The following is a 24940-nucleotide window of genomic DNA, read 5'->3' as shown; positions in this document are numbered from 1 at the left end:
AATAATAAAACTCTGGTCTCCCGCACAGCTGGCTCTGGATGAATTACTCTTTCTCCATTGCAATTCCCCTGTCTTGATAAATCAGCTCTGTCTGAGCAGGGCACAAGGTGAACCCATTGGGCAGTTACACAGTCTGTTGGTGATTTCCAATAGTGAATTTTTCAATTGAGCTGTTGTATTCCTTAGCTTCAGAGTTTCTGTATGGTTCCTTTTTTTTTTTTTTTTTAGTTTCTATCTCTTTGTTAATATTTTCATTTTGTTCATGAATTATTTCCTGCTTTCATTTAGTTATCTATTTCTGTTGTCACTGGGCTTCATTAAGAGAGTTAATTTGGATTCTTTGTCAGGTAACTCATTTATCTATTTCTTTAGGATTGGTTTCTGGAGATTTATTTTGCTCCTTTAATTTAGTCATCAGGTTTCTCTGTTTCTTCTTATGCCTGTTATTTTTTATTTTTTTATTTTTTACTTATTTTTGCCAAGATTTGGACGTTTGAAAAAACTGCCACTGCTCCCAGTTTTTATCAGCTGGCTTCATACGGAAGACCTTTACCTGAATCAGCATGGCTATAGGTTCTAGCAGCCTCTCAAACCTTTTCTGGGAATGCATCTTCTTTGGGTTTATACATTGCAACATCCCAAGTAGAGGTTTGCCAGTTTCTTTTTCTGGAGCTGTTGTTCTCTCTGGTATCTGTCTGTGGTACTGCAGGTTCCCTGGTGCTGCATCATCTCTGACCTCCCCTTTATTCCCAGTGGCTCCCACGCATCCAAAGTATGCCAGTTGGGTGTCAAGTTAGAGAGAGAGAATGAGCTTCAGGTAACCTCATAAAACTATTCCGTTCCAGTCTTCTCTTTCCCTGCTAATGGAGAAGCTGCAAGTTGAGTGCTTCCCAGCCACACCAACCTGTTCCAGCTTGGGGAAGGGGTATCATGAGTATAATGCAACAGCTTTTCTTATTTGTTCAATGCCACTATTCTTGGCTTTGCACTTGTCTGTGCTACTACAGCTTCTTAATGGTTTATGGAACTCCATAAAGGCTTTTAGACCATATATTGTTGTTCAGTTGGTATCTTTATGGAGAATCAAGGTTTGGAGCTCCCCATTCCACCATCTGGCTGACATCTCTCTGTTTATATTATTTTTTATTTTTATTATATTTTATTTTCTTGAGACAGGATCTTGCTCTGTCAGCCAGGCTGGAGTGCAGCCTCGAACTCCTGAGCTCAAGGGACCTCCTCCCTCAGCCTACTGAGTACTTGGACTATAGGCACACAGCACATACCGGGCTAATTTTTTATTTTCTTGTAAAGATGGGGTTTCACTCTGTTGCCCAAGCTGGTCTCAAACTCTTGGGCTCAAGCAATCCTTCTGCCTTGGCCTCCCAAAGTGCTAGGATTAAAGGTGTGAGCCCACCATGCCCTGCCTGTTATATTTAGTAGAAAATATGTCTAAAAATATACTTACTTACTATATTGAATCCACTACCCAGAGCTTAACTGAACTATTTTTGTGACTCATTTTGTTTTTTTTATTTTTTGTTGTTTACTTATTACAATGAACTACAAGTATGGATATATTAATATTAATGACTATAAAATATAGTGGAATCTTTTGTATTTTTTTCCTTTTTTCTTCACCAAAAGCAGATACTTAAATATACTGAAATCTTAATTGACCCTTGAATGTTTCTAGGACTGACCCTGGAACAAAATTTTTTATGTTGTTATTACATTGTTCTTTTCATGTTAAAATCATTTGTTTCTTTTTCATATAGTACATGAAAGAAGAATTGTTAATATAGCCCTTAACAGCCATATGTTAAGTGCCACAAGTGTTTCGGTCTCTCTCCATTCTTGTACCTCACTTAGTCTTTTTTTTTTTTCTTTTGGAGGTGTGGCCTCCGTCTTTCACCCAGGCTGGAGTGTGGTGTCACGATCTCAGCTCACTGCAAACTCTGCCTCCCAGGTTCAAGTGATTCTCCTCCCTCAGCCTCCCGAGTACCTGGGACCACAGGTGTGTGCCACCATGCCCAGCTAATTTTTGTATTTTTAGTAGAGATGGGGTTTCATTATGTTGGCCAGGCTGGTCTTGAACTCCTGACCTCAAGTAATCCACCCTCCTCAGCCTCCCAAAGCGCTGGGATTACAGGCGTGAGCCACTGTGCCTGGACTACCTCACTCTGTCTTTTAAGTTGGCTATGTAAGGGGAGCATCTTGTGCTTGTTAAGTCTTTGTTTTCTGGCCTATTTACATAATGGACATTTCTAAGTTGTGTGTATATATTAAATTATTTGAGAGTATATATTTAATGTACTAAATAGATCTACATGTTTTCATATATGTCACTATAAAAAGACCATTTGCATATATTTGTTCTATAAAATGCTTACTTTTCTTCATGAACCACCTAGATTTGCTTTTCTGATGTGTAGTGTATGTGAAAATACTTCTTTGTGAATTTTTTTTTATTGTGTGCCCCTACAGGTGGTATACTTAAAAGCGCCATAGCCTCTATAAGGAACATATGTATTAGTCTGCTGGCAGGAATTGTTTTGGGATTTTTTGTTCGATATTTTCCAAGTGAAGACCAGGTAAATACAAAATCTATTTTATAGAAGTATAATATTAGAAATTTTTTTCAAAATATTAAACTTTGGTAAGGTCCATGAAATTTAATACTTAATTCTGTTTCTCTAAAACTAGCCTCCAATGCCTACTCTGTACTTAAAACTGAGCACAGCAGTGATTGATACAGGTCAATGGCTTTGATTAAAGTCTCTGCTTCCTAATTTGGCAAATAAGGAATATCAAAAAATATACTTAATGCAGAGTATCCCTCTGAATTATACTTTCCCTTTCTCTACTAAATTGCCTATTGATGTTTGATAATTTCCCCCAAATTTTCCCTTAAACATTTTAGGGGGAAATAGGTCCCCATTTATTTCTGCATATTTTCTGACTGAAATTCACTCCTGCTCTCTTTTGACAAAGGCAACACTCAAATTTAGCCATTTCCTGCCTTAAAGGAAAACATGCCATTACTTTTGTATTTCTGTAATTTCCATCCAAATTTAGCTGTAACATATTGACCAAAGAGATATTCAAATATTTTTTAAGAATTCATTGGATATGTTATATGAAACTGGAGATTTTATGGGTCTCTTTTCTTCTTCACTTACAGTAATACTTTAACCATTTTACTGATACTAGTATCAGAGATATGGCAGAAGATGAAACGTGACTAATTGCAAATTTTGTTACTTGGTAGTAAGTCTGCTAAAATATATGGTGAGAAAGAAAATCAAAATTTTAGACATTTAATATAACATTTAAAGACATAATATCAGAGGGTCAAAAATATATAATAGATAATGTCAAATATTATATACTTAATATAAACTAATTTCTAAATATCTATCTAATTCTAGAAAAATCTTACATTGAAGAGAGGATTCCTTGTTTTGACTATGTGTGTTTCTGCCGTCTTAGGCAGCCAACGTATTGGTTTACATGGATCTGGAGGATTATGCACACTAGTGTTGAGTTTCATTGCAGGGACAAAATGGTCCCAAGAAAAGGTGAATATTTTTAATATGCTATATTTTAAAAGCTAAAACAACTGAATTTTTTACATATATTTAGGAAATCCCCTCATTCTGGTTGGAAAATGTTCCAAAAGGTTTTCTGTCCTCAAGAAAGTGTATGAATCAATCGAGGAAAGAAAATATTTAGGAAAAGCACCTGGAAATATACTAATATGGAATCAGAAGTTGAGTTAATCGCATCAGGCTTCTCTTTTTCCCAAGTTTTATATAATATTATTATATTACCTTTATCAATCTAATTATTTTATTCATTGAAATTTTAATTATACAATTAATCCATGAAAAATGTTTGTAAAAGGCCGGGGACGGTGGCTCATGCCTGTAATCCCAGAACTTTGGGAGGTGGAGGCAGACAGATCGCGTGGGGTCAGGAGTTTGAGACCAGTGTGGCCAACATGGTGAAACCCCATCTCTACTAAAAATACAAAAATTAGCTGGGCATGGTGGCGTGGTGGTGGGTACCTGTAATCCCAGCTATTCAGGAGGCTGAGGCAGGAGCATCACTTGAACCCAGGAGCCAAGATCATGCCATTGCACTCCAGCCTGGGCAACAAGTGCAAAACTCCATCACAAAAAAATAAATAAATAATAAACCAACAAATAATAAAAATAGAAATGCTTGTAAAAGAATAAAACATATAGAATAAAATGTAAAAGATTTCTTTATTCCCCACCACTGTCAAATATCAAACCCCCTTACATTTTTTTAAGTAACCAGTATTCTATTTATAGACATTAAGATCGTTTCCACTTTTTGTTATTTACAAACAGTGCTGTCATAAACAGTGTTGTTCATGTCTTTTTTTTTGAGACACAGTTTCACTCTTGTCATGCAGGCTGGAGTGCAGTAGCATAATCTTGGCTCACTGCAAACTCCACCTCCTGGATTCAAGTGATTCTTCTGTTTCAGCCTCCCTAGTAGCTGGGATTACAGGCGCACACCACCACACCCAGCAAATTTTTGTATTTTTAGTAGAGATGGGGTTTCACCATGTTGGCCAGGCAGGTCTTAAACTCCTGACCTCAGGTGATACTCCTGCCTCAGCCTCCCAAAGTGTTGGGATTACAGGTACATCTATAGGGATAGAGTCCTAGAAATGACTTTTTTTTTTTTGAGACAGAGTCTCTCTATGTTGCCCAGGCTGGTCTTAAAATCCTGAGCTGAAGGGATCCTCCCAACTTGACATCGCAAAGTGCTAGGATTACAAGCATGAGCTACCACACCTAGCTGGAAATGATCTGTGTTTTATTTTGATGGACACTGCTAAATTATCCCTTCAAAAGATTTTGGTTATTTACACTCTGCCAACAGTGCACAAAAATATCTAATTCCTTAACTCATCAACAGCACTTGATATTATCACTAGTTCTATTCTTTTTACTATTAGATGACCTCACCATCCAATTCTTGTAGTTTCTTACAATTATGTGATGTTGTTATTCTTTATTTACATTTCTCTGATTAGTAGTATAGTAAGCTTCTCTTCATATATTCTTTTTAAAATACCTATGATCTTTGACCATTTTTATTGGGTTATTTATTTTTTTGTTTCTAATTTATAGTTTCTCTTAGTGTTAGGGCTACTGATCCTTTGTTATGTATATATTGCATATAATTTTTGCTTATCTTCAACTTTGTTTATGGTGTCTGGTGTATGAAAGTAAAATTTCCTATGACCAAACCTATTGGGTTTTCCTTTTTTGGTTTTGGATTCTGCATCTCATTTAAGAAGGACTTTCTCACTGAAGATTATAACATATAAACGTTACAAAGATATACTATTTTGTATATTATCATTTAATATTTTGGTAGTTTTTGTTTGTTTAATTTGTTTTTTCATTTAGTCTTTTAATATATCTGGAATTTATCTTTGTGAATGCTGTGAGGTAAGGTTATACATATATACATATGTGTATCTTACAAACTATTTATATATATACACACACACATACAGTTTGTAAGTTAACTGAACAGAGATAGAACTACATCATGCCTGATGTGTGTGTGTGTGTATATATATATCTATACACACACATAAATATACATATATATTCAGACACACATATATACTTGCATATGATGAATATGTACATACAGATATATGCACATAAACTAGACAGTCATTTTTTGCCAAATTGTTTATTTATTGACCAATTCATTAATAATTCAGTTTTTTAACATGAACTAAATTCTCCCATATATATTAATTCTGAAGTCTATTTAATCCTACTTCTCTATTTCTATGCCAACACCACTGTTTTAAATCACTGCAGTTTTATGTGTCAAAATCTAATATAGATTATACTTCTTTTTAAAGTATTTTTTGGCTGTTCCTACACATATTCTTTCTTAGATAAATTTTAGAATCAGCTTGAGAAGTTCCCTAACCAAAAATCATAGTGACATTTTGTTTAGTATTCTTATATAATCATAATGATAAAAGAAATGAAATGAATGAAATGCAAATCAATAAATAAAATTAAAACTGCTAGAATTTTTTAAATGTTAAAAGAAACAGAACTAAAACAAGTTTTAAAGATTAAAAGTAACAAATAGGATAATTATGCTGTAAAGAATAGTAACATTGTTTTTCTTTTTCTTTTTTTAAACTATAATAAGTGGGGATCAGAAAACACAGTCATAAGGGAAATAGTTATGAAGATAGTTTATGCCTCAAGGAAGAGACATCAAAGTTCTTATATATCTTCTGTTTAAAAAAAAAAAAAAGTTAAACCCAGACTGAGACTGAAATCTCTTCATCCAAATTCCTGGAGAAGAGCCAGAGTAATGTAGGCCAATAGGGGCCTTTCCTGTAACATTTTAATTGGGGAAGTAGCACTGGGAGGCATTCGTTTCCAGAAAGGGAAGCTGGGTAGGCAGTTAAATGAGAATCTAATATATGTTTTGGTTTTGTTTTAAGGAAAAAGTAACTTTAAAATATTCAACATGGGTTCTTTGGAAGCAGGCCTAGCAGACTTCCAAATTGTTTTTCCTAGTAGTATATGCTATATATATCAGGATTCACTTTAATGGGATTGAGTTCCAGGATGGTTGTTAGTGGAGGGCTTCCCAACCCCCTTTTGAGAACCCAAATGTTTGCATGAACTGGGTATGTTCTCATCAGGCATGATGTAGTTATATCTCTGTTCAGTTACTTTACAGACAAAATCTGGAACTCATACAAAACATGGCTAGAACCCTAAGGACATCACTTATTCTGTGACAAAATGGCCAAATAGTATTATCTTATTGCTTTGTGAGTTTCTTTTAATCAAATTCTACCTAAGTGTTTGAATAAAACTATTGAAGTGCTCAGTTTTTATTAAGTTTAACATTTTTATTAAAATAAAGTGTCTTAAATTTATTAAATGTTAAATGACTTTAGGCCAGGCATGGTGGCTCATGCCTATAATGCCAGTGCTTTGGGACGCCACAGCCAGAGACCACTTGAGGACAGGAGTTCTAGACCATCCTGGGCAACATAGCAAGACTCCGTCTCTATAAACAATTTAAAAATTAGCCCAGCATGGTGGTACACACCTGTAGTTCTACTTGGGAGACTGCGAGAGGATCACTTGAGCCCAGGAGTTCACGGCTACAGTGAGCTATGATTATGCCACTACACTCCAGCCTGGGCAATAGAGCAAGACCCCATCTCTAAAATACTTAAAAAATGAAAAAAAAAGGGGGGGGGAAGACTTTAAGTTTCTGAAATATATTTATGTGCCAAAATCATTATAAATGTATTTCTCTTTTCTATAGATGAAAGTCCAAAAGATTATTACGACTGTATGGGATATTTTTCAACCACTTCTTTTTGGTTTAGTTGGAGCAGAAGTATCTGTTTCATCGCTTGAATCAAATATTGTTGGTAAGAATAATTAGAGCACAAAAAAATATGAAATTCAAAAATATTTAAGAAAATTATAAATACATTTATTTTTATTTACAATATATCTTTGGCTACAACGACCTTCTTCAGAAACACGTGTTGATACAGTGTCATATTTTCATATTGCTCTTCCTTTACACTGGTTGCTCTTTTTTTTATAAACCAAGGACAGCCCTGAATATCTTCCCTGAGTTATCTGAAGAAATAAATATAAGATTTCTTTCCTGAGGGAACATATTTGATACGATCAGCACTTTTTGAGTACTTTCATTTAAAACTATTGGCTGGGCGTGGTGGCTCATGTCTGTAATCTTACTTTGGGAGGCCGAAGCGGGCAGATTTCTTGAAGTTAGGAGTTCGAGACCTGCCTGGCTAACATGGGGAACCCCCTCTCTCCTAAAAATACAAAAATTAGCCAGGTGTGGTAGTGCGCGTCTGTAATCCCAGCTACTCGGGAGGCTGAGGCAGGAGAATCGCGTGAACCCGGGAGTCGGAAGTTGCAGTGAGTTGAGATTGTACCACTGCACTCCAGCCTGGGCGACAGAGCAAGAATCCTTCTCAAAAAATAAATTATTATTAATAATAATAAAAGTATTCAAAAGAAGTCTATTAGTTCAGAATTGTATAAATGTCATCTGTCTTATTTTTCATGGTACTTCCACCATCAGATACTCTCCTGCACTTTACAGAGAATCCTCCATCATATTCATTTTTTATAATCATTGTTTTTATGTAAAAAATAAGCACATGAAGAGACAATAGCCTTAAAATGTTTTCAAAAGTTTTAGAAATCATATTCCTGGGCATGAAGAAGAACACTTCTTCACAAATATTTTGTTATTTATGTTTGTTTTCATCTGTTGTAGGCATATCTGTTGCCACTCTGAGTTTGGCATTATGTGTTCGAATTTTAACCACATATCTATTGATGTGCTTTGCTGGTTTTAGTTTTAAGGAGAAAATATTTATTGCTTTAGCATGGATGCCCAAAGCTACAGTACAGGTAAGAACATATTAAGCCTGTTGCTTAATGCTTTCGTTTTGATGCTTTTAAAATTTAAAATGAAAAATGTTACTCTAGTCACAAAATATGAGCTATTATCCTTACTTTTTAAAAGTTTGATTGATCATAACTATTCATTAAAATTAACGTAACCAGTCCTGGCTACTCAGGAGGCTGAGATGGGAGAATCGCTTGAACCCAGGAGGCGGAGGTTGCAGTAAGCTGAGATGGCACCACTGTATTCCAGTCTGGGCGACAGAGCGACTCCATCTCAAAAAAATAAATAAATAAATAAATAAATAAATAAATAAATAAACAAAAACAAGGAACCTTAATGTAATCTTTTTCTATTTTTATTTTTATTTTCATTTTGAGACCAGGTCTCACTCTGTCACCCAGACTGGAGTGCAGTCGCATGGTCACAGCTCACTGCAGCCTCAACCTCCTGGGCTCAAACAATTCTCTCACATCAGCCTCCTGAGTAGCTAGGATCACAGGCACCTGCCACCACACCCAACTGCTTTTTTATTGTTTTTTTTTTTTTTTTGAGACAGAGTCTCACTCTGTTGCCCAGGCTGGAGTGCAGTGGCATGATCTCGGCTCACTGCAACCTCCACCTCCCAGGTTCAAGCAATTCTCCTGCCTCAGCCTCCTGAGTAGCTGGGATTATACAGGTGCACACTACCACACCCAGCTAATTTTTGTATTTTTAGTAGAGATGGGGTCTCACCATGTTGGCCAGGCTAGTCTCAAACTCCTGACCTCAAGTGATCCACCCGCCTCAGCCTCCCAAAGTGCTGGGATCACAGGCATGAGCCACTGCGCCTGGTCTTTTTTTTCTGATTTTTTTGTAGAGAAGAGGTCTTGCTATGTTGCCCAGGTTGGTCTTGAACTCTTAGGTTCAAGTGATCTTCCTGCCTCAGCCTCCTAAAGTTCTGGGATTACGAGCATAACCCACTGGGCCCAGCCAATGTAACCTTTTTAAATCTCAGTTTTAAAAGCAATTCTTTTGAAATTAAAAAGTATTCTTTCAATAAGTACTTCCTAAGTTTATGAAAATATGTTTTTTATTTTCCTAAAATATATAATAAGAATATATCTGAAAATTGGAGTTTTTATATTTTGCTGAATATAACAAAGCTAAATGTTATGATTTTAAAAAGTAGAGACACAGGCCAGGCATGGTAGCTCATGCCTGGAATCCTAGCACTTCGGGAGGCTGAGGCAGGCAGATCACTTGAGCTCAGGAGTTCAAGACCAGCCTGGGCAACATGGTAAAACCTCGTCTCTACAAAAAATACAAAAAAATTAGTCAGGTGTGTTGACACGCACCTGTAGTCACAGCTACTTGGGGGCTGAGGCAGGAGGATTGCTTGAACTCGGGAGGTTGAGGCTGCAGTGAGCTGCGGTCACACCACTTCACTCCAGCTTGGGTGACAAAGTGAGACCCTGTCTCCAAAAAAAAAAAAGTAAAGTAAAATAGAGACACATTGATTTTTTAAAAAATACTTTTCCTACCTTGCCACTCACTCCATCACACAAATGCACATTTATTGTTTTTAATTACACATTTATTTGTATACTATTTGGTTAATGGCTAAATCCCTGCCCCTGCCCCCTTGATAGACTACGTAAGGACAGGGACAGTGTCTGGTTGTTGCAGTTGTTTTTCATTATTTCTCCCTGGCACTTAACACAGTGCCTGACATGCAGGAGCCAAATGTGTATTGCATGCCTGCAAGGATGAATGAACAGAAAGGGAAACCTTGTAATTTTGCCCTCTTATTCAAGGATATTCTCCTCCTCCTAAAATATATTGCTACTTCTTGTTAGACTGTTTAACTTGGCAGCATAATATACCTTAATTTCCTGTGGCTCTTTTCTTAGTTGTTATTCCAAAACAGAAGCTCCTAAATTTTCATGCAAAAAAACCCTCTATTATCATGTTAGAAAAGCAGGTTCATAGGGCCAGACTACCTGTTTTGAATACCATATTACTTGCCTATAACCTCAGGAAAATTATTTTCTAATCTCTCAGTCCTTCAGTGTTCTCATCTTACAATGAAGTCTATGACTGTATCTGTTTCTTAGCAGTGTTGTCAGGATTCAATGAGATAATCCACGTAAAGTGCTTAGCACTCTCTCTGGCATATGGTGGTGCTCAGTTAACAATGTTGTTATTTTATCTTACCTTCAAGTAATATAAATAATAACTTTTTATTTTTAATGTCTACTGTAGGAAATAATAAATCTACAAAAGGAGTATCTGTTCTCTCTCCTTCCAACAATACTCTCACAATTTTGTTTTATTATTTCATAATTTTCATAAAGCAGGGAAAAAAGAAAAGCAGGTTTGAGGAAAGAGACCACTCACTTGAGTCCTGCAGTATTATTCTGCTTCTGCCTATTCCTGTCTGCTGGCTTCAGGCTAGCTTCTACACAAAGAATATCAAGCTGCTTCCAGGAACTGGCAAGACATAAAAAATTAATTATTTATACAAGTAGAGTCACAACAGCAATAATAGATAACAATAATGTCACAAGTAAATAAGATCAACAAATATTTAAATTTCAATTTTAAATTATTTTCACCTTTATCCTCTTCCGCCGTTCTCTGCTGCTAAAATAAAATTGGCTAAGGTTCAGCTCTTTCTCTTGTTCTTCAGTTTCGAGTTACTGATAAAAATTAGAGTGGAAAAATGAAGCTATTAGGAGAGTAAATAAATTAGTTTACAAATGTAAGATCAGCTTGGCAATTGGATTCTTTTAAAGAAATAATATTAAATCTCAGTCACTAGGAGGAAATCATTTATCATCTAATAAAGTCCTCACATAATAAGGTTGTCATAAGAATTAAATGAATTGATAAATGGAAAGCTTTAAGAATGATACCTGCCATATGATGAATGCCATATAACTATATAAATATTATTTCTAGTTTCACCATTATCATCATCATCTCTTAAAAGTCAATGGGTTTGTTTTTTGTTTTTTGTTTTTTCTGTTGGAAGTTCTTTTATGTTCAAATCCTCTTCTAAACTGTCAGATTCTTTCCAGTTGGTTTTCTGCATGATTATCTTTTTCTCCCTAGCATCCTCCAGCACACTGGCTCACGTTCAGTACATTAAAAGTTACGATATAAAAATGATACCATTTTAAATTATTGATTTAGGATATAGAAATTGATCTTAAATTGAGAGGTTCTTTTGCCATAATGTTCCATATCAGAGGTAATGTTTCCACCATTATGTTGTTACTTTGCAACTCCATAGAAAATATGTTATATATTGGTATTTAATTCCCCAAAATTTTAAGGCAATTTCATGCCTAGATTATTAAACACAAAGAAAGAGGGTTAGCAAGAAATTTGCTTTATGTTATTAAAAATAATGTGGTAGAAGGTGACTAGGGAAAAAAACTTGTGACCCAGTACAGTCATTCTAAAACGACAACTTCAAAGGAACTCATTCTCTGACCTGGCAGGGGATGAGGAGTGAGGGAGAGAGAAACTTACTACTATCTGAATACCTACTGTGTGCCAGGTGTTCTTTGCATTCTCATATTTAATTTTCACAACCATCCAGTAAGATAAGTATTTTGTTCTTCATTTTACACATAAGTAAGTAGAAGGTTAGAGAGTGTGAGTCATTTGTACGAGGTCACTAGCCTGGTTGCAGCAAAAATAGAATTCAAACCCGGTTTGCTAGATTCCAAGCCTGCTGTCAGTTCTGCTATAACACAGTGCCCCCTGAATAGGGAGAACAATGAGAAGAAGGGCAACAAATCCTAGAGAACCATAAGAAACCTTAGTATTTTATGTTGTCTTGTTGTAGTCAAGAACCACTTGCACATGGTAAAGGCAACTAAGCAAAACTGGTTTCGTTAGAACTCCTGGTGTTATGAGGGCAACATGAACACTCAAAAGAGATATTCGAATAGAGGAACACTGAGAGGACAAGAGTGCAAAATCAGCCCAAAAATGTTTGCCTGCTGATTTGTCACTATTGTACTCTTCCTCCACATATATTTGCTAGGAAGAACATGGAACTGATGAGTAACTTATGAAAATTACTGAGTACTTTTTTTTTCTAATAGTCTAGTACTAGATTTTGTTTATTTTAACAGAGCCATTTACATTATATATCAACTCAGTTTAATATTTTTCTTTATGCCCCATTTTTACCCCTAAATGCAGGCTGTGTTAGGTCCTCTGGCTCTAGAAACAGCAAGAGTCTCCGCACCCCACTTGGAACCATATGCGAAGGATGTGATGACAGTAGCATTTTTAGCCATCTTGATCACAGCTCCAAATGGAGCTCTACTTATGGGCATTCTGGGGCCTAAAATGCTTACACGCCATTATGATCCAAGCAAAATAAAACTGCAGTTGTCAACATTAGAACATCATTAAAAAGTTTACCTGTCATCATCTGCCTGCTTCTTTTAATGAATTATTTCACATGACAGAAGAATTTTAAAGTAGAAATATGTGGGGACTGTACAGAGAATCCAGGATTTAGTAAACATGTGATTTCAGTACAGGGCTTTTCTTGGACTTTTTACTCCAAAGTTAATTTAATAAAAATAATATTAAATGGAATGCTCTCTTGGTATTTACATACTGTAAGAACAAATTAAATCTGTAAATACCCTAGGAAAGTTTAAAGTAATCCCTCAGGCTGAATTTGATATCATAATACAAACTGAGCTTAATATAAAATTAAACAAACTTAATGGCAGAAAGAAAAACTTTGAATATTGAACTTGGTAAGATAGCCTAAGTTTCCAAATAGGAGGAATAGAACTCCCATGATGTCCAGTAATTCAGTTAAAAAGATCACCACAAAAAGAAAGAAAAGGAATAAAACACATCAACTTTAAATGGGTTAACTAAATAGATTTTAAATTCTGGTTTTGGTGACCACCTGAGTAAATAATATGTTCAGTAATAGAACCAAGTTAGTCTTTCCTTACTTCTGCCATGCCCTTAAAATGAAAGTCTGGTTTAGCAGTTTTTAGATGAAACACTATATTTTTATTTATAGAAATAAAATTAAATCACAAATGGAAGTAAACTATATATTTTTTCAATTAGTATTTTAAAATCTAGGCATAAAAGGCAGCCTCCAAAAATGAAAGATTTGGAGACTGCTGTCATGTGGCAGTTTCTTCTCCTTAGTAATATAGAATTACCTTTTAATTCTGGCTGATTAAATCTGCCATGTTAATGTAGAACCCATCACAAGCAAAGTGAGTTTTCATTAACTTCAAGACTCTTTATTTTAAAGTTATAAGAGTCATATAAACGATTCTAAAATGGCCTTATTGAATGGCATCTTAGAAATTGTTTAGACTTCTTTGGCAAAAGCTCAATGCAAGGACTGAATATTACTTTCATTCCTCTTTTTCCTCTTCTCCACAAGCAAGGTATTAAAATACCACAGAATATGACATTTACACATAAATTTGCCAAGTGAAGCAATTAAAATTTAAGGCAATCAAAACTATGTGTTATTCCTATTAAGACTAAGGGCTTTTACAGAATATATCACCAAAACTGCCAAAAGTTCTAAAACCCTCTGGGAAATAACTCTTAGAAAATACACTCTGGGAGAATAACTCTGGGAAAAGATAAAATAGCTACTATTTTAGTGACATTTTCTCCTTATAGTTTTACAACAAAGTACAGACTCCATTTTCAAATATTGTAATTCTAGTACTCAAATTCTAAAAATTTAAACTGTGCCAGTGTTTTGACTACTATTTAAATCATGAGGGCATCTCATTGTCACTTATAAGAAAATAAAAATATAAGCAGGGTGTTGTGGCTCATGCCTGTAATCCCAGCACTTTGGGAGGCCGACATGGGCAGATCACGAGGTCAGGAGTTTGAGACCAACCTGACCAACATGGTGAAACCCCGTCTCTACTAAAAATACAAAAATTTGTCAGGTGTGGTGGCACACACCTGCAATCCCAGCTGCTCAGAAGGCTAAGGCAGGAGAATCGCTTGAACCCAGGAGGCAGAGGTTGCAGTGGGCTGAGATCGCACCACTGCACTCCAGCCTGGGAGACAGAGCAAGACTCTGTCTCAAAAAATAATAATAATAAAATATATATATATATATTTACAAGATAGTATTTTACATTCACAAGAGGATTAGATTTCAAAGTAGAAAGTTTATTTTAATAAAAGAGAGATAAATAATTTTCAAAATGAGGAACTGTGTTATTGATTAGGAGGAAAATTGTTGTAACTATTCTTTTTATTCTTTATTTATTGAACTTTCTCTAAGTGTCTGTGATATATGTTTATTATACTGAAATAGTCGCCCTTTTAAGGTGGTGTGGCAGATGTTGTTATTTATTTGAAATTTTAAGTTTTTTATTTATAAAAAGTTTTTATAAAAATTTATTAATATAATTTAAAAATTACAACCAGTTAACCATGTGTATGATATTAGTGTTTATAGTATTTAAACAAATAAGGCTGGGCACAGTGGCTCACACCATCCCAGCACTTTGGGAGGCCAAGGCGGGTGGATCATGAGGTCAGGAGAGGGAGACCATCCTGGCTAACATGGTGAAATACAAAAATACAAATAACAAAAAAAATAAAAATACAAAAAACTAGCCAGGCGTGGTGGCACGTGCCTGTAGTCCCAGCTACTCGGGAGGCTGAGGCAGGAGAATCACTTGAACCTGGGAGGCAAAGGTTGCAGTGAGCCAAGATCACGCCACTGCACTCCGGCCTGGGTAACAGAGCGAGACTCCGTCTCAAAAAAATAAAATAAAATAACAAATAAATACAAGATTGTTGTTTCTTATAAACTTTTTGTATCTTTGCCTATTTTTTTCACTGTTTAAGGAATTTTTATTAAAGCAAAATTTTATAATCCAAATTACCTTTCCTTGCTCAGTTATCAATTCTGTTACTTAAAACAGAAGTGACATTCTGAGCTATTCCACACTAACGAATTACAAAATTAAAGGAATGCTTTAAATTTTTATACTTTGCTGAAAATTATTTATCACAGAGTCTGAAAAGCATTGCAGTATTTTTATATTTTATTATTTTGGGAGGATTTTTTGTTTTCAAATCAGTAAGTAATCTAGGACTATCATTGCATTTGTTAGATCTGATGTTTGCTTGGTATGTAAAATTCAAAGTTTCCTTTTTAAATTTATTTTATACTTTATAAATTTTTTCCATAGTATTTAAGGTTTTTGATATTGAGATTTTTTCTTCAGTGATGCGCAAGTTTCTTTCTGTGGTCCCTGATCAGTTTTACATAATTGGAACACCAGTGACACCATTAACTGCTTTCTGGGCAGCCTCTTTAGCTTGGTGGTCTTGTAGTACAGCTATACCTTTGTCAACCTTAGTACAGAGAGGCTCTGGAGATTCAAGCATATGAAGAATTTCTAAATAACCAATCTCCAACAACATGCCAATGATTTTACCAGCACGACTAGGGCATGGCTTGAAGAAGAGGAAAGAGCCATTCACTCGTTTGCTTTTGCTTTTGAGGAGGAGCAGATGCCATCATGGAAGTCAAAGGTTCTTGACCTTCTACATGAACAGCAGGCTGCTGCACGGTAACTTGGGGCTGTGCATGAAAATGCCATTGAGGACTGTGAACTTCCATAGCATATTTATACTGTGAAATGGTGCAAACAGCAGGAGTATCTGTAGTAGCAGTAGCGGCAACTGCAGAATGTGCTCCTATTGTCTGTGTTGATGTGTTACAACAGCTGTGTTGACATGACTCGTGGAAGCTGTGAAGAAGCTGGTCTCTTACTACTAAATGTAGTGAGCTAGGAGTGGCTTGGGCATATTTTTCAATGGATGAGGTCTGGCACCCTGAGCAATTTAGGGAGGATTTGATCTTAGTTGAGCAGTTTGGCTAGGAGAATACTTTGCAGCATGGCTGTCAGTCTGTGGGATAACTGCCATGAAGTAAATTGAAGAAGGTGCTGGCTGATAGAGGCTGATTCCCAGGTTGAGCATAGTTTTTATACTTGCCATTCTTTGCACATACTGTACTGGTTAATGAGCTGAGCCTGGTGCTCTTCATTGCTCTTCTTCCCATGGAGTTAATACTATATACAATGGCTCAGTGCCCACAATTCTACCATTCATTTCTGAAAGTGCTTTAGTTGCTTCCTCTGGAGAGGAGAAACATACACAAATCAAACCCTTTGTTGTGACAACCATCCTTCATAACCTTTGCATTAGTGATTGTACCAAGTGGAGAAAGTTCTTTCCAGAGACATTCATCAATACCATCAAGATTTTTTGCATAAATGTTAACACTTTGTTATCTGGTGATCCTATACTGCTTGATCTTTTCAAATTTGCACACAAGTTCCATCTGCCATTCTACTTCTTTCTGAGCTTGACCAACATCAATTTGTTTTCCATTGAGCTTCTTTCTGTTCATCTCATCTGCGCATCTTTATGCCTTTCAAAGCTGACAAATCCAAAACCTTTGGGTTTTCCACTTTCATTAACCACTACTTTCACACTTAAGACAGATCCCAACTTGCCAAAGAGATCTTTAAGGCACCTACCATCCATGTCTTCTCCAAAAATCTTCCTGTAAACATTGGTGAACTTTTTAACTCTGAGTTCTGCTTCTCATTGTTTACAAGACTTAATCCAACAAAGACTTTGCTATCATTTAGAAGCATCCATTTCATTTTTTAAAAGATCTTTCAGCTGCTTCTGTGTCTCAATATGTACAATGCCATCACCCTTGAAACCATTTTCACCGCAAAGCACCTAATGTGAAAGTGATAGAGACAGGAGGCAGCCAAGGGTACCCCGGTAAAACCCCACCTTCAAGACTAAAACAGCCTGAAGGCTGTTAGATAAACTGGACTGCGGGTCCTGGTTGAAGCCGCCCTTTCCCCACTGATTCTGAATAATGCCCACCTGTGCACTGGGATTACGGGGTGGAGCCTCGGGAAGTTTGTGCAGTGTTTATTTTTTCAATTACTAAAAATGAATTGTTAAAATCTCTCACTATGTTTGTGGATTTTTTTTATTGCTCTTTCCAGTTCTAATTTTGGCTTTATTTATTTTGAGACTACATTATTAGGTATCCACAATTTTATAAAAATTAAGAAAAAATTAGAAAAGTTTAGAAAAAAATGAGAAAAATATAGAAAAAGATGTGACAGAAGCACACATGGGCTTTATCTGGATGATCTCGTCAGGTTTGTATCCTGGGGAAGGCCTTCACAGCAAGAGATGGACCAGAGGATTGAGGCAAGGGGGCCACCACTCAGAAGGGGAGGAGGGCAAAGGAACTCCTGAGGGAGGAAGGGATCAGAGAGGAGGCTTTCGTGTCTCAGTGATATCACTCAGCAGCATGGCATGGAGTCTATAGTTCACAGAGTTCCAAAGAGCAGAAGCAGCCTGGGGTCTTTACAGCCTAGGGTTTATCTGTGGCAGGCAGATTTTGGACACAGTTTCCCAGGGCATGTAAATCAGGCAGGTTCTAAATGCCTACAAATCTGCATGTCTGGGCAATGTTTAACACAATTGGATGTTTAAAAATTTGAGTTTGGTGCCAGTTGGCTTTTGAGCTAATGGGTCTCAGCTTGCTGTGAAGAAATAACCTAGGCACCAATACACAGAGGCCATCCTTGTCTCATTTACATTATATGTAGTGACTCTATCCTTTTTTGCTCACAATTGTTTTACTCATTTCTTTTAGATTTGTTTACTGAGATTATTTGGTAGGTAAGATTTCAGTTTATTGTAGTTTGCTAATTCATTATTCAAAGTGCTCTACTAAAAATTTTGCTCCATCCTTAGTCCCCATTTAAACAAAACTGCTGTGGGTACGGTCATCATTGGCCTTCGTGTTATCAAATCTGTTTTGTTAACAAAATTTTAATGTTTAAAATTTTCTTATGTGTACGCGTTTAATTTATGTAATTTTAAAATGGGGTATCATACATGGAATTTGGTAGTTTTCTTTCCTTTTTTTGTTCACTACTCTGTTTCTTAATGCTTTATTGTAACCCACAAGGCAATGTCCCCAATATTTATTATGTATAACTGATATTCACATAAAACATATTTTGTCATTAAGTGTTACCTTTTTCCACATAGGGGTTCCTGTTCTTTAGTCTTCTATTTTCTTTCTCTCCCGCTTCTCTCCCACCCTTCCTCTCTCCATTTATGTACATATTTAAATCATTTTAAAAATCATTTTATGTGCCATTTCAAAGCCTTCAGTGTAAATTGAGGGTCCAATTTTGCTTTCTTTGAATTGTTTATTTTCGTATATTAATTTTTCATCTACATGTAGATTCTCAAGTTTTTACCACTCTTGCTTATTCTTAATACAATTGTTTTTCTTAATTGATCAATTCCAATAGTTCTATAGTAGGTGCTGATATCTGGTGAGAAAAGTTCCTCTCAATAGTCTTTTTTTTGGAACAGTTTTCTGACTATTCTTCTACATAAACTTTAAGATAATTTAATCCAATTTTAAAATGCTTTTGTGATTCTAATGTGAATTTAATTGAATTTATATATAATTTTAGGAGATTTATGTTTTTACAAGAGTTTTGTTTGTTTTTTTGAGACAGGGTCTTACTTTGTCACCCAGGCTGGAGTGCAGTGGTGGGATCTCAGCTCACTGAAGCCCCAACCTCCCACCTCAGCCTCCCAAGTACCTGGTTCTATAAGCACGCGCCAAGCCCAACTAGCTTTTTGTTTTGGTTAGAGATAGTGTTTCACAATTTGCCCAAGCTGGTTTTGAACTCCTGGGCTCAAGCAGTCCTCCTGCCTCAGCCTCCCAAAGTGCTGAGATTACAGGTATGAGCCACTGCGCCTAGCCTCATGTGTTTCTTATTCAGTAGCTTTTGGTAACATTTTTATAGTTTTTTTCTTATAGATCTTCTACCTTTCTTGGTAAATTTATTTTACCTTTATTATTTTTGTTATTGTGAATATTTTTACCACTAGCATTTCAAGGTGCTTATTGCTAATATATTTTGTATTATCATCTTATTTCCAAATACCTTACCAATATTCCTCTTTAAAATATTTGAAATTTCTGTTTTTCCTAATCTCTATGATTTCCTAGGCATATAATCATATCCACAAAAAGTTTTCTATATATTTATACTGATTATTTCATTTAAAAATCTTGTTACATTCATGGATCCTCCAAGATAATCTTTAATAACAAATAATGACTGCAGCTATTCCTGCTGGTTCCTTGTTTTAATTGAAACGTTGTTTCATGATTTAAAATACTTGTTTTGTAGGCGTTTCATAAATAACGATTATGTTTAGACACTTTCCTTCAATTTCTATTTTACTCAAGAATCTTCATTAGGAGTGGATGTTTAATCTTAACAATAGCCCTCTCAGCATCTATTGATATAATCACATTTTTCTCTTCTTTGATGTCATTTATGTAATTGTGTTAATATACTTAACTGATATTGAAATATCCATGAATTCCTGAAATACAGTGCTCTTTGCATACTGTATTACTGTTTTTTGTTGTTGCAATTATTGATAACAGTGCTGGGTTTTTATTTAGAATATTCATTCATATGTATGTCAGATTGGTCTATAGTTTTGGTTTTTTTGTTTGTTTTTTTTGTTTTGAGATGGAGACTTGCTCTGTCACCCAGGCTGGAGTGCAGTGGCGTGATCTCGGCTCACTGCAACCTCTGCCTCCTGGGTTCAAGCTGGGATTACAGGCATGCACCACCATGCCAGGCTAATTTTTGTATTTTTAGTAGAGATGGGGTTTCGCCATATTGTCCAGGCTGGTCTTGAACTCCTGACCTTAAGTGATCCACCCACCTTGGCTTCCCAAAGTGCTGGGATTACAGGTGTAAGCCACTGCACCTGGCCTACAGTTTTGTCTTATGTTTATCAGGTTTTCATATTAATGCTGCACTGCCTATGTGAAATGAATTGGTTTTTCTTTTTTAAAAAAATTTGGGATACTTTAAATAACATTGGAATTATCCTTCTTGCAACCCTAGTACTTTTTAAATTATGGATTTAAAAAAATCACTTTACATTCTCTTCTTTGTAACTGGTCTATTAACATTTTAAATTTCTTCTTGGATTAGTTTTGGTCATTTATATTTTTCCAGAAAATTACCCATTTTCTCTAGATTTTCCAATGTGTTGCTATATAGTTGCATGCAGCATTTCAAAGTGAATCTTTCTTTTTTCGTTTTCTTTCTTTTTTTTTTTTTTTTTTTTTTTTTTGAGATGGAGTCTTGCTCTGTGGCCCAGGCTGGAATGCAATGGCACAACCTTGGCGCACTGCAACCTCTGCCTCCTGGATTCAAGCGATTCTTCCACCTCAGCCTCCCGAGTAGCTGGGATTACAGGCATCCGCCATCATGCCCAGCTAATTTTTATATTTTTGTAGAGACGAGTTTTCATGATGTTGGCCAGGCTGGTCTTGAACTCCTGACCTTAGGCGATCTGCCCGCCTTGGCCTCCCAAAGTGCTGGAATTAATTACAGGTGTGAGCCACCGCACCTGGCCCTCAAAGAGAATCTTTCTACCTTCATCTTATTTTACTTCTTGGTAGCATTCTATAGGGTTGAAGATTGTACTTGTGAGTTTTGAGTTTCTTAATTTGTTGAATGGATGTGATTAATTTATATCTTTAGTGTGATCATGCAGAGAAATGTATGAGGGATAGTAATGGAAAAATTACAGGAAATCTCAAAATTTAATAAACTTGACATTTTTATTTTCTCACTAGTACAGGGTTATCTCAGTAATTATGAAATGTACTACCCTTTTCTCCTTTTCTATATTATTTTGGAAAATTACAGCCTTATAATAGAGATCAGAAATGTGTTAACATTATGGCTGATCTATCTGACAACAGTGTTCTAAGAAAACAGTATCACAAATATACTTTCTCACCATAATTGTTCAAAACAGAAGTTTTGTAAGCAAAGAATCAAGCATTTAAACCAAAGGAATGTTAGAGTGATGTCATCTCTGGTTGAAAAACATAGTCTTTCTGAACAGATTTTCAATGTCCTTCAAGACCATAACTAATATAAAATTACACAGTACAATTGCTAATAATATGAGCTGTACACTTTTTATATTAAAGTGATGCTTGCTACAACATGACTTTACTAAACTGGATTTCTGCAAAAGATTAAACACCAGGCATGGTTGCTCATGCCTGCAATCCCAGCACTTTGGGAGTGCTGAGGCAGGGAGGATCACTTGAGTCCAGGACTTCGAGACCAGCCTGGGTAACACAGTGAGACTCTGTCTCTTAGAAAAATAAAAAATTAGCCGGGCATGATGAAGCATGACTGTAGTCTCAGCTACTTGGAAGGCTGAGGTGGGAGGATCGCTTGAGCACAAGAGGCTGAGGCTGCGGTGAGCTACGATCATGCCCCCGCACTCCAGCCTGGGTGACAGGGCCAGACTTTGTCTCAAAATATATGAAAGTGGATAAAATTAGTTTACTTGCTGAACATGATCAAATATAGCAAGTTTCCAGTAAAAGAGTATTAGGACAAACTATGTTAACACAACCTCAGATGATGCAGCATAGTTAAAACAAAACAAAACAGCTTTGGGCATATTCTATACTCCAACCTCTGTGGTGCAAAGGGACTATATGGCCAACTGGATGTTGAGGGAGTCACAGAACTGCTGCACATGTGGTTTTTAAACATGATTTTTAATTCCCCCTAAAGTGGAAGAAGTCATCTAACAAAATTTATTATGACTTAAATTGCTACTGCTTTATTTAGTTTTCCTCAAACTTTAACAAAATAAATAATTATGTAGTAAATTATAGTCATTAAGCTTGAAAAGTGTTTCAGTTGAATGGGAAAACTTCCTGTGATAAAGCCTCCAATCATCGAGTAAGTCAATATATTTTACATATAAATTTTCCAACATGTTAAGCACTAAGCTTTTAACTAAATAGCTAAGGGGAAATTGTTACCACCAAATGCAACACGTATCCTGCCTTTTTAAATAACACATACTACTTATCTTGATTCCAATTAATCACTAAACATCACTTGTATAATTTGATCACAGTGATGTCCTCAGAGACAGTTGTATGCAGAATCCTATAAATTGTCTCAAGCTGCTATGCCTTTAATGTTCACCTTAAATTTATTTTTGTTCCCCTGCCTTGCTGTCAGCTGTCACATTTTGTAGTTCACCCCTTCTGCAAGACCCTTTCGATACTTGTGATTTGTTAAGAAGCAGAAATCAGATAACCAAACTTGTTAGAATTCAATGTGAAGTAAGAATAAGTAGACTCTGGGTAGCTGCTGCCTCTACCATTAAAAATTTTTTAAAAAGAAGACTTTTTCAATTACCACTTAATTTGAACTTGACTTACCTAGACTACTATTAGTCGATATTAGTTTAACAGAGGGAAAATTGTTAATAAAGTAGATGTAATATGTAAACACATACATCATTTCCTTGTTCTGGATCTATCGATCATTTCATACTTTGACTATATCTAAATTATCTGCTTTTCCCAGCCTTCAAAGTGGTCTTTAATTCACCCCTGCTTTCCATGGGTTAAATTTCCTACAATGCTGAGATGTTTATATTGGTTTTTTTTTTTTTTTTTAAGATAGGGTTTCACTTCTGTTGCCCAGGCTGGAGTGCAGTGGCACAATCTTGGCTCACTGCAACCTTGGCCTCCTCAACTCAAGAGATTCTTGTGCCTCAGCCTCCCGAGTAACTGGGACCACTGGTGCGCCACTGTGCCCGGCTAATTTTTGCATTTTTTTGTAGAGATGAGATCTCACCATGTTGCCCAGGCTGGTATGGTACTCCTGAGATCAAGTACTCCACCCACCTCAGCCTCCCAAAGTGCTGAGATTACAGGTGTGTCGTCACTGCACCAAGCCAATGAGGCACTCACTTCTGAATAAAGTACAAGCATTAGTAACATCTCCCCTGGTCTCTCCAGATTGGTTATGCTGCCACAACTGAATTCTAAATGGGTTAAGTATTATACAATTATTACTTAGGCTTCTTTGGTAGGTATCAAATAAAACACCCACCTAAATTCTTAAGAACCTTGTTAAATAGTGGCATTTACAAACTCTCTATACAGATTCTGACAGCACATTTCTATTGGAAGACTATGGAATCACAATGAGGAAGGTAGTACTATATAGATCAGCAGCTGGCTTAATTGGCTTCCTGTAACTTACTTATTAACAAATTAGGTTACAAAATACAAAGGCAACTTAATGAATCATCGTATTTGGCATTGAACTCAAAGCTGAATTGTGTGAATTGTGAGGTGCTTTCCATAATTCAACTTGCTTAATTACCCATATGAATGAATCATTCATACCTCAAGCCTGCTAACACTTTTGGATACCTGATGTTTATAGAATAGTGATGTTCATTTGCTGAGTAAGGCATGAGTAGTTTCCTAGGTAAGCAGAAGCAGCCCTCAAGACAATCATAATGTGACGCAGTAACAACAGGGCTGTATTTTGAAGGCTCTAGAAACCAAAGACATGTATTTCAAGAGCCAAGTTACTTTTTTTTCTTTTACCACTTATCCTCAAGTTCTACAAGTTACTTACACTGCATCAATTCAAATACATTTGGTTATTAGATGTCTATTTTTTAAAGATGGACAAGATAAAATTGTGTAAGTTTACAAGAAGTAATGCAAACTGCTAATAATGCTTATTTAAAGGAGTTATTAAAGCAACAGCTTACTACCAACCCTAGGCTTCTGAAAAATGTGCACAGGTGGGAAAAGATATGGGCATAGCTCTTAGCATATTTTAACAACTGAAAATGTGGCAGGGAAAAAGTTTTTATTCTGAGAGTACAACCATCTTACTTTTGGGGTATTAAAATTACCTTTTATGAGATAATTCATTTTCAATATTATTTGACAAAATTCAAAGTTGGTCATTCATTTTAGTCTCCTCATTTTTAGTAAATTTGCCTCCTGTAAAATCTAAGTTATGGGAACCACTAGAACATGTGTGAAAACAAGTTGCTGTGAGATGCAGTGATAGATTTTACAAAAAGAAAAGCATTTCATGAACACAGATCAGGATATCCAAAATTTTGGTGAGGTGGATTTTTTCCAAAGTCTGGTGACCAACTGTGGAAAAATAATTGGTTAATCTGACAGTGAGGCCCCTTAACAGTGTTGAAGAAAATGTATCCGAAAAAGCACCCAGAGTCAAAGAAGTGAGAGCAATGCTGTATTTATCCCCCACTGACATGTGAGGAAAGAACAACAATTCTGGACATACACCTTGTAAAACTTCTCAAAAACCAGACTACATTTCTAACTCTAAAATACATGTTGCTGGTCATGAAGATGTTACGATCATATAATTGAACCTACTGACATTACATGTAATAAATTAAAAACCCAAGTACCATGCTTAGT

The 24940-nt window shown here is 35.9% G+C and overlaps 1 protein-coding gene across 2 annotated transcripts in view; it reads left to right on the top strand.

The window, feature by feature from the left end:
• SLC9B1 (solute carrier family 9 member B1) overlaps positions 1-12927 on the top strand; it is a 116172-nt gene extending 103245 nt beyond the window's left edge. For both annotated transcript variants that reach the window (XM_016950977.3, NM_001280193.1), the window contains 5 exon segments: positions 2485-2591; positions 3429-3578; positions 7369-7477; positions 8365-8501; positions 12697-12927. In XM_016950977.3, coding sequence (XP_016806466.1) covers positions 2485-2591; positions 3429-3578; positions 7369-7477; positions 8365-8501; positions 12697-12912 — 719 coding nt within the window. In that variant the 3' untranslated portion in view covers positions 12913-12927.
• Positions 12928-24940: the final 12013 nt, after the last annotated feature.

This window comes from Pan troglodytes, chromosome 3 (genome assembly GCF_028858775.2).
Source record: "Pan troglodytes isolate AG18354 chromosome 3, NHGRI_mPanTro3-v2.0_pri, whole genome shotgun sequence".
NCBI classification, from domain to species: domain Eukaryota; kingdom Metazoa; phylum Chordata; class Mammalia; order Primates; family Hominidae; genus Pan; species Pan troglodytes.
Note: the sequence above shows the minus strand (reverse complement) of the source record. Positions and strands in the feature narration are given on the sequence as shown.